The 10,473-nt window shown below is 36.2% G+C and overlaps 2 protein-coding genes across 3 annotated transcripts; both read right to left on the bottom strand.

Annotated features, from left to right (window-relative positions):
- Positions 1-4,260, bottom strand: LOC111007702 (C2H2 and C2HC zinc fingers superfamily protein). Of its 2 annotated transcripts, XM_088122500.1 has the most exons (6): positions 3,977-4,252; positions 2,950-3,150; positions 1,962-2,058; positions 1,222-1,317; positions 745-1,125; positions 1-468 (listed from the first exon to the last, which is right to left on the bottom strand). In XM_088122500.1, exons 1-5 carry the CDS (start codon positions 3,983-3,985, stop codon positions 764-766), a joined length of 765 nt encoding a protein of 254 aa, XP_087978626.1. In that variant the 5' UTR covers positions 3,986-4,252; the 3' UTR covers positions 1-468; positions 745-763. The 2 variants fall into 2 exon arrangements, with proteins under 2 accessions (XP_087978626.1, XP_087978627.1); XM_088122501.1 differs by lacking the exons at positions 1-468; positions 1,222-1,317 and having other exon boundaries at positions 575-1,125; positions 3,977-4,260.
- A 1,064-nt stretch (positions 4,261-5,324) lies between these two features.
- EMB2745 (Tetratricopeptide repeat (TPR)-like superfamily protein) lies at positions 5,325-8,961 on the bottom strand. The gene is made up of 3 exons (XM_022280156.2): positions 6,390-8,961; positions 6,204-6,315; positions 5,325-5,831 (listed from the first exon to the last, which is right to left on the bottom strand). The coding sequence occupies exon 1, from the start codon at positions 8,743-8,745 to the stop codon at positions 6,514-6,516; it is 2,232 nt and encodes a 743-aa protein (XP_022135848.1). The 5' UTR covers positions 8,746-8,961; the 3' UTR covers positions 5,325-5,831; positions 6,204-6,315; positions 6,390-6,513.
- Positions 8,962-10,473: the final 1,512 nt, after the last annotated feature.

The following is a 10,473-nucleotide window of genomic DNA, read 5'->3' as shown; positions in this document are numbered from 1 at the left end:
TTACAACACAAATGTAAAGCTTTGAAATTCAAGGCAGGGAGTTTGAGTATAAAAAAAATGAAAATGCAGAAATAAATAAAGTAGTTGATAATTAACATTATTCTATACAACAAATCAGCATAAACCCACTCGAAGTCCTTTTGTGATGGTTGAGCTGACAAAAAATTAGATGTGAAGAATTCATCTAGGATTCAAGCTCCCAATTTTCCTGTGAATGTAAAGAAAAACCAGGCAAGGGCTGAATAATTATTGATGAGAGATGACAAATGTTACTGCTCACCTTGTATAAGGTTCGGGAGATCATGTCAAATCTGATACTTGGAAGAGTCCTTCACATCCATGCCTTCGACGGTACACAATTCTGCTGGGTCATAACCGTAACCAAACAGATCCATGGAAAAAGGCGAGATCGGTTCATGCCTGCAAGTTGATTTGCCTACGGATTTTCTTCCCTCAATGGATTCTTATCTTTACAATAACCAAGTACACATGGATGAAGTAAATGTTAGACTATATCAGCCCCACACATTCCTGGTGATGCAATTCATGTAAACCTCACAATAAAGCAGCCAGATAAGAAAACAATAATAACAGGGTGATAGAAGAAACTGGTAAAGCTTTGGGAAGTTCCATACAGTAGTAATCTTTTAGCTCATGTTAAGCAATCTATATAATTATGAGAAAAATCAGTTTACAGGTGGAAGAGAGCTGATGTGGCGAACTTTAGATGGTAGAGAAATTTACTTGAGAGCAACAGCCTATTTCATGGCAACTTATAAAGACCAAGAAGTGGCTTCTCCCTCTGTTCGACCCTCTTCTTTGCAGCCTCCCTTGCTTTAAGGGCGGCTTTTTCTTCGTCAGAGATAACCTTTTGCTTCGCATCTGGCCTCTTCCTCTTACCAACAGCAACTGATGAAGGAGCACCTTTAACGGATCGCGTGGGGTTTAAAGAAGCTGAAACAACCAGCCCAGGTGGAGGCCCACTTTCCCCTTTATCGACATTCTTGTCTTTCATAGCTGCACTTGCAGAGGCCGATGATGGCTTCTCTAAAATTGGTTTCTTATGTTTGAAGTTTGAAAAGAACTGAGGCGAAGCATGTGCCTCTTCCTGTGTTACCCACTTGCCTGTTTCAAACATTTAAGTAGGTAAGCAACACGTATTCTATAAATAAAAGAAAGATAGAAGCTCAAAGTTCATCATCGCAAAATCAATTTCAGTACCAAGGGCATCACAGTAGTAGAAGCCTGAATTTGAGTCATAATAGAAACCATTGCTTTCATTGTAATAATAGCCTGAAGTGCTGTCAAACTCCCATTCTGTCATCATTGAGAGCTGTATCAGTTTGAACAGTACCAAATATCAAGATGATGATAAATGATAATGATCAGAACCAGGCTCACAAAGGGTAAAAAGCATTATCCAAATGGATAGGTTGATGGATCAAAGAGACATCAAAAGTTATTCCTATCCCCTCCGTTCTTTGTTTATTATCAACAGAATCTCTTGTTTCTTACAAGAGAAAAGAGGTTTTGCTCTCCCACTTGGAAATGACGAGCAAATAGGTACAAAACTGAATGGAAAATAATTAAGCATACCTTCTGGTCTCAAATTAAAATTGTTAGTGGTTAGAACAATGCATCGCATGTTCCCTAACCCATAAATTGATATAAACCCTTACACTGATATAGTAGTGCCCTCTTATCCAAAAAAAAAAGATATAGTAGTGCCTTGAAGGCCCAATTTATTGACTATCTATACGAACACCCATGCATAATTAAGGTGCACATAATATTATGACCAATTACGTAAACCTTCCATTTAAGTAGATCAGGTTGTTAGTTACAAACATCAATAGAAGTTTATATGCGCATCAGATAAGCCATTTATCTTCTGAAAGTTTTGGAGAGATATAGAGACTAATTTCTGAAAACCGTTAAAATTGCAACTCTGCATTACTTACTCTCTTCACCATTTTCTTGAACATCAACTGGAAGTGCATGGGAATCTCTAGCATCCCGGAAATTGGCTATGTCCTTCTGGTAACTACGCTTAGCTTTCTGCAAAATTGAGGGGAAAAAAAGGACACAATGTAAAAATATAAGGGTTCATGGATCAAGCTCAAACTATTCGTCTTGTTAATACATAATGAATATACTAAGGCCATACCATACACCAGGAGAATTTTGTATCCTGCTAAGTAAACTTCATGAATTTGGCACTTAACCCTGTTATTTAAAGTTTCAGCAACTTCATGTCTCTTCTTTATCATTGTCAAAAGTGTCCACATCACAAACCCATTAAAAACGAACTCATTTATAAGAAAGACACCAGAGAATGGAAGACTAGCTCTGTAAGTGGACGACCATACTCAGAAAGGATCTACACTCCAGTAAGAACAATCAATCGTGCTAAATTACTTAGAATAGCAGATTGCTATCTATTCTTACTAGGTGTTTACATCAGCACAGATGCTCATATTACATACTTGAAAATAGAATCTTATGTACAACTATTGGTTTTTAAGAACCCCATTAGGAAAACTACATGAAATCAACAAGTCAAGTTCACATCGTAAAAGCTTGTCCGAGACTGAGTTATGACCAGACCAAAGCACAAACTAGATTCATCTTTCACACTTCACTAATTTAACAACCACAAGCTAACCTTCGTTGACCTAAGATTAAGGAAGCATGCAAATAGCTTGATTCCTTTGCAGCACTGATGCGAAGCAGGCAGATAGTTTAACTTTAAGTCTTTAACCCAATCCCTATCTACAATAAGGTTGACATGAGCATTTATAAGATAGCTTAGAGTTACATCAAGGCTTACTTTAGAACTTCTGAATTGAACCAAACCACAGACATTTGAAATTTAAAACATTTGCTTACATACACTACTGTGCTTAGTCATCGACAAAGGTGGGACAAATAGAAAGTTATTTCACTTACTGCCTCAATTTGTTCAATGGCCCGTACTGCTTCCTTTTGTTCTTTTTCCTTGGCAGCATTCTCTTTTCTCATGTTTGCAAGCCTTTTGGCTACATTGTCTTTATGACGTTGACCAAGCTCATGATTTCGGATTGTGGAAGGATTATTTGAAATAAATATTTTGCAGAAGTCGCACCATTTGTTACCTTGACTAACCCAATACTGGGGAGAAGAGGGACCAAAGAAAAAACTGTTTATTAGTCTTGCTGTCATGGATCATAATGAGAACTAAAAAGCATATGATATCTATCCACACAAAAGGATGCATGAATGAAGCCATATTCTTCGTATAAGAAACAGTGAATTTAAGTGAAAACATCAGAGGAAATGGTAAGGAACCATTGAACTCTCAAACACTGAAAATAAACATAAGATCATGGATATCATTACCAAAATGTTAATTAAAAGCAAAGTAAGAATTCAAAATCAAGATCATGATGAAAAGTGAACATATATACACATATATGTACGTATGCATGAAACCAAACTACAACTTGCAAAAAATATTGAATAGAGAACTAGCATCACAACCAACAGAAAAGTGAAGCAATTTTACAATTTTCAAATGCAAAAGCTTTCCCAAGTTACACATTATATATACTTTATAAAATTACCAAAGAAGCGAAAATGTAAAGAACATAAGATATGAAAATGATTTGCATCTCTCTCTCTGTCCCATCAAAACAAATGATCAACTAACGAGCAAAGTTTGCTTAATAAGCAATAAAGATAGTCACATATTTCTCGATAAAACTAAACAATAAATTAGCAATAACCGAGGCTGGCAGAAACAGAAACTGCCTGAATTTGAATCCGAATTACATTTCCACAACTACGTTTACATCAGCAAGGGCATGTGAATTTCATACATGGAAAGAAATCGAGTATTTTAGCTGCTCCAAATCCTTTCAAGTTCATCAACAAGTAAATAAACGTAAGAAATTTCCCCACAAGGATTGTCGAAAAGAGAATTTTGAGAAACGGTTACCTCAGTCATGTTTTGGTGTCTTGCAGAATACGTAGCAAGGATAGAATGTCGAAATCTGTCGTCGATTCGTCAGTGGACACTAGAACTTGAATTGAATGCAAATTATTGGGCCGATTTTCAAGCGTGTAGCGCTAATATGGAACAAATTGGGGAAAATTGATGCAAAAAGATTGTAAGAGAGAAATCTTAAACCCTAAATCTCCCGCTCGGTGAGCAGATCCGTTTGATTTTGGGGGCAAATAACATTCGGGTTCAGAAAGAAAGCGGGTCGTGGATCAACCGATCAAGTTTATAACAGCATCCAACGGGGCGGGTCGCGGGTTTGTGTGTGAATTATTATATTTATTATTTTTAAAATATTTTATTTTAGTTCCCTATCTTAAAAATTAAAATATTCATTTTAGTCTTTTTCATTTTTTTCAGTGGGGATGCTTGCTTAAAATTTTTATTTAAATATTATTTTGATCTTCTACTTTTAGATTTTGATTCGTTTTGTTGCTATATTTTTATAATGTTTATTTTAGTTCTACACTTTTAAATTCTTTTTCATTTTAATGTTATATTTATAAAATTTCAACATAAATTTTATACAAATGAAAATCTTTTAATACAAATTTATATCTACATTTAAAGAAATTCAGTGAGGAAGCATCATGCTAAAATTATAAATAAGAAAAAATTGAAAATGAAATGACCAAAATGATCGTCTTCTAAAAATATAGAGACAAAAATAAATATTTTAAAAGTATAGAGATTAAAATGAACAAAATTTAAAAGTACAACAAATAAAATAAAGTAATTCAAAGTATATCTACTGCCATTGAGTTATATTCACTTTGATAAAGTGAAATTGAAAAATTAAATTATAAATTTTAATATTTTGTTTGAAAATGTATAGCAAACAAAATCTCAAAGCCCACTCAAATTTGTACACAAAATTGTTCTAGGTAAACACCAAGTCATCTCTCTTCAATACAAATACAAAACAGAGAAAAGATGAATTTGTTTCATACAATTGTTTTGATCCATTCAAAATTGTTACACCTCAAAATGAATCAGTAATGAAAAAAATAGCTCATTTATATTATAAATCCTTGTTAAATTTCCTATCTTTTTAACATGGAATCCTTGATGCATCCCTTCAAAATGGTACCTCTCTTGGTTGAATCTCATTTTATTTTTTGATTGGGTACTCGTTTGAACTTTTAAACTTTTGATACCATGATAAATTGGAGAGTTTCCTTAGTTTTCTCCTTGATTCAATTGATACATATATACAGAAACTGTGCCTAAACCAAATAAGGAAAAACCATAAACAAAATAACAAAGGAAAACTATAAACAAAATATCGAAGGAAGGTAAAATCTTCATCTTCATTTATTCCCTAGAATTCAGGGATATACATATAGTATCACATACATGGCTAGTGTAACTAAAACCAACTGAAATCAATGGGAAACAAAGGGAAGTCCGCACCTGTGATGATTTTATCCAATCTGCTCTCTCAAGATGTTTAACAGATTTCCTCGATTATCGACATTACTAAGAGCTCTTCACTTATTTCTTCACACGCCCATGTAACCAGAACTGTATGATAGTAAGCCACTGTAAGCCATCTCTTTAAGCACATTGAAAACTGCATCCAAGTTACCTTCTTTATGCTTGATTTCGACGAGTACCTTCGCTAGTTCTGCGTTGCTTATCCTATAGCTTCAGTGTGCTCTCAAGAAGTTGATTCAATTCTACATCTTTTCCTTCAGCAAATAGTGATTTGACTGGAGCCATGTAGTCACGAAGTGGGGAACAAATCAAGAACAAATGTTGAGCGGGATGGATCGGGGCCAAGCCTAAGTTCCTGTAACATTTGAGAGAGGATATAACAAATGTCACAATTTGGCATCATAAGGTTTATAATACAGTTCTGATAACATCCAGGAAGAAAGACATTTCGGGAAAGAGCTAACTAAGACAACGATCTATATCATAAACTACGTGAAGACAGAAGTTACAAAAATCAGAAGCTAGGTATTGGTATTAATTTTGAATTCGTGGCAACAACTATGACTAGTTAATTGAGAACACGAAGCCAATATAATCTAAAGTTTTCATAACTTAACTAGCACTAAATTGGTCAACAAAGAAAAAGAAACAGAAAAGAACAAGAAATACTGTTATTCTAAACTAAGAAAAAAAAATCCCTTCCTAGGATAAACATGTGAGTACACACCCGTAAAGCAGCCTTAAGCAAGAACGAGGACCGCATATACATTCTCATGAGCTTAAATATTAGTACATCGATCGGAACTTTGCTCTGTTACAATTTGGGATCCAGGGATGACCTGCAAGAGATGGTAGCAGAAGATTTAGGGCATTAAGCAAGTCAACATTATCAGAGGAGAAGAAAGGAGCTTACTTAATGCTTGAGCAGCTGTCAAACATTTACATTAAGTCCACACCTGTGATGATTTCTTCCATTCTGTTCTCTCAAGATGTTACATATATTTTCCCGGTTATCGACATTACTAAGAGTTCTTCACTTAACTGTATGGTAGTAAGCCAGTGTGAGCCATATCTTTAAGCACATTGAAAACTGCATCCATGTTACCTTCTTTATGGTTGATTTTGACGAGTTCTTTCGCTAGCTCTGCGTCATTTATCCTACAGCTTTTGAGTGTGCTCTCAAGAAGTTGATTCAACTCTACATCTTTTCCTTCATCAAATAGTGATTTTGCCAGAGCCATAATAGTCACAGAGTGGGGAACAAATCCAAAACACAACATTTTCTTATATAAATTGTATGCTTTTTCAATATTTCCAACTTTACTGTGACCATGTATAATGACATTGTAAACTGCCCCATTGGTTTTGTAATCTTTTTGAAGCATTGACTCAAAAATTCTGTCTGCTTCATTCATCAAGCCCTTCATACAGAATCCCTTCATAAGAGCCAAGGCACTCTTGAATTCCAAATTGTTGCAGTTTTCTATCAGAGTATTATATGTGACCTCATTTGGCACAGACTCTTCATATAATAACTTCAGCAGAAGCCTCTTTGCTTCCCTCGTACGAGCTTGTTTATTTAATCCATTAATAAGCACATTGTAGGTGACAATATCAGGCGAAAACCCCTTCTGAATCATTTCATCATGCAACCTAAGAGCCTTATCTAAATCCCCTTCAGTGCAGTAAGCATTGATCAAGGATGTGTAAGTAACTTCATCCGGAGACAAACCTGCGCTTAGCATTTCTTGAAAGAGATCACAAGCTTCACTAAGTTTTCTCTGCTGACAAAGACCTTGAATTAGTGATGAGTAAGTTACTGCATCAGGAGAAATGCCCTTCGTCACCATCTCCACTTTCAGTTGAAAAGCTTTTTCCAATTCTTGATTTCGACAAAAACCAGAAATTATGGTACTATAGCTTACAACGTCGGGGATAAAACCTCTCTCCACCATTTCTTGAAGGACCCCATTGGCCTCTTCCATCCCCCCTAATATGCAATGCCCATTGATGAGAGCATTATAAGTTACAATTGTAGGGGTGAATCCATTCTCAACCATTTCTTTCATAACTTGGTAAGCTTGGTTTAATAATCCCTGCTGAGAAAATCCATCAATCAATGTTGTATACGTCCTCCCATTAGGACATAGCCCTCTATCTCGCATCTGATCCAAAAACTCCATTGCTCTATTCAAATTACCAGCCTTGCACATACTATTAATCAAAGTTGTATACGTAACAACATTCGGGGATAGACCATTCTTCATCATATCTGCATGCAACACAAGTGCTTGATGAAAATTACCTTCCTTACAGTATCCATTTATAAGTGTATTAAAAGTCACCTCATCAGGAACATATCTCCTTCTATTCATTTCCTCAAGAATTTCACTTGTATCCTTCATTCTTCCCTCTCGACATAACCCATTTATAACCACATTGTATGAAATCAAATTTGGCTCCAAGCCTTTGAATGCCATCGATCTCAATAACCCAAATGCCTCGTCGATCTTCCTTAACTTACAATAAGCATCAATTATTGTATTATAGGTAACCACGTTCGGCAAACACCCATTTCTCTCCATTTCACCGAAAAAAGATAAACCCATCTCCAAATTTCCAGCAGAGCAAAAACCGCGAATCAAAATGTTATATGTAAACACATTGGGCGAAATCCCAGTTCCCATCATCTCCTTAAATACCTCCTCCGCAAACTTAACAGACTGTTTCGTCCTAATTACCGCATCTAAAATAGCATTATACGAAAGCACGCCCGGCATAAAGCCATGAGACTTAGCTAAATTAACAATGTTCAAAGCCTTATTGATCAAGTTAACGTGAGAATAAGACTTAACTACCAGATCAAACACCGCCGAGCTCGAATTGCACAGATGATACGAGTCCTTGAGGCATTGAAAGAGCTCGGCGCCAGTTTCATCAATCGAATTGACAGCTACTTCCTCGGCAAGAGATTGCGCCGTTCTGTAGAGTTTGAAGCGAGTGAGGATGTGGAGCGCGAGGCATTTGCATTGGAAGGAGAAGAACCTCTGGCTCCGTGCCCAATCAAGGAATTTGACGACTAAATTCTGGTCGAATTGTGACTTCAGGAGTAAATTCGAGGAAGCTTGGGGAGTGAAGTGGGGAGAAAGAAAGTTGAGGTGATCGGGGTGGCGCCTGAGATAGACGATGGCTTTGTCAGCAAGAAGAGCGTCGGCGGGAGAGCATAGAGTGGATAATGAGCGGTAACAATAGGGTTTATGGAGGAGCATCCTGTGAATGGGAACTTTTTGAGGTTTATAGCCGTCGCCGCCGAGGTACCGTCGCCTTCGCCGGATTCTGCGATTGGGTTATGGCCGCCAAGCACTGCCGCCGCGATTCTGGTTGCGGCCACGTCGCTAGTCGCCGCCGTTGCCGAGTGCTACGACTGGAACGTGGTGGCTGAGTTCAACGAGGGGACGGCAAAACTAAAAGTTAGGGCTTTTCTACAAAAGGACAATAAGGATATTTCACATCTAAAAAATTAAAAAAAGGTCCCAGAAGTCTTTAATCTTTTGAAAATTGTCTTTTGGAATTGGCAATTACCCAAAATAGAAGAAGGCGCGTATCAGCAGTTGCACGTTTCCCGGTCAGTGTCATTTGGTCGACGTTTTTGTGAGATAGGTTATTCAAATTTGACTCCCAATTTGTAGGGGTGGCGCTATTTAGTCCAAAAAAAAAAAAAAACCTTAAAAATTTCTATTACATCCGAACTTGTATGAAAAGAGATCTCTTTTTTCGATTCAATAACATGTGAAAGTAGAAATTCGACCTTCTAAAATCTAACCTTTTGATCGAAGAAACTTGATCAGTTAAAATATGTTTAAATTGGCTATCTAAAATATGTCTGTTGTTAATTAGTGCAATTTAACACTTACATGATATATTGTGTCGGGAGGTAAAAACCACATTGTCAGTATTACTTTAGGTAGTGTGATCATGACATGACAACAATTGGCCACTCAAATCTACAAAGTGGACCAATTTTTAGTGGCGTGGATGAAAATTGTGGTAATGTTAGCAATTGGTAGCTACAACTCACCTGAAATTAGTCCATAGATAGTTGTCAATTGTTATCATGTCGCAGGGCTACATAATCTCCAATTAATACAGCCAACACACTGCTTCAGTGTTAAACTAACAAAGTCAATCGCATGAATGTTCTACCTACAAAATAAAAATTCAGAGTCATAATTGGAATTGTTTGATCACAAAAATTATCGAGCTCGGACTTGGCACACCGACGTACAAAGGACCTGCAAAACAGAGTTAACACTCCAACACTATAGTCAGTATACAGTCTGATTTATACTCAGAAAGAATATAGTTTCACGTACGTTGCATGAGAAGCGAGAACATCCTTATTGCCTTTGGGCCTGCTACGGCCAGATGGTGATATGTTGTTCAGCTCGGCCTCCACTGCCAAGATGCCTAGACTTGAACCAAATCAAAAGATACATTTGGCTCTTCTCATCATCATAAAGATAGTCTCTGATGTTAACACGTGGCAGGTGATAATTTGTCTCATATTTAGTAACTATATAAATACACACCACTCAAAAGTTTATAAATCAAATATGTAATCTAAGTTACACAAATTATGAAATTTTAAGAGATATTCAGTTATAGTTTTAATATAAAGTTAAGATTTACCTAATTTGAAATAAAAAATGTCTGAGCTTTCATAATTTAGATTTGTGTAAGTTGTGTTTGATTCTTGGATTACACAAGTCTGAGTTTGCCCAACCTAAATTTAGCAACAAACCCTAAACCCACATAGACATAAGTAGATTCCACAACAAAATTTTCAATTGATAAATGCAATTGGACTAATATTTCCATCTCAATTTGTATCATTGACAAAAATAACCTTATTTGGAACTTCCATGCTTTAATGGCTGTTGGTTAGAATTCTGTGAAGTATGAATTTTGAGCAAAAAGAGAAAAAATGGATGACAAGA

Source organism: Momordica charantia (assembly GCF_013281855.1).
Source record: "Momordica charantia cultivar OHB3-1 chromosome 4 unlocalized genomic scaffold, Mcharantia_2.0 BLBB01000004.1, whole genome shotgun sequence".
Lineage (NCBI taxonomy): Eukaryota > Viridiplantae > Streptophyta > Magnoliopsida > Cucurbitales > Cucurbitaceae > Momordica > Momordica charantia.
This window is presented reverse-complemented; position numbering and strand designations above follow the sequence as displayed.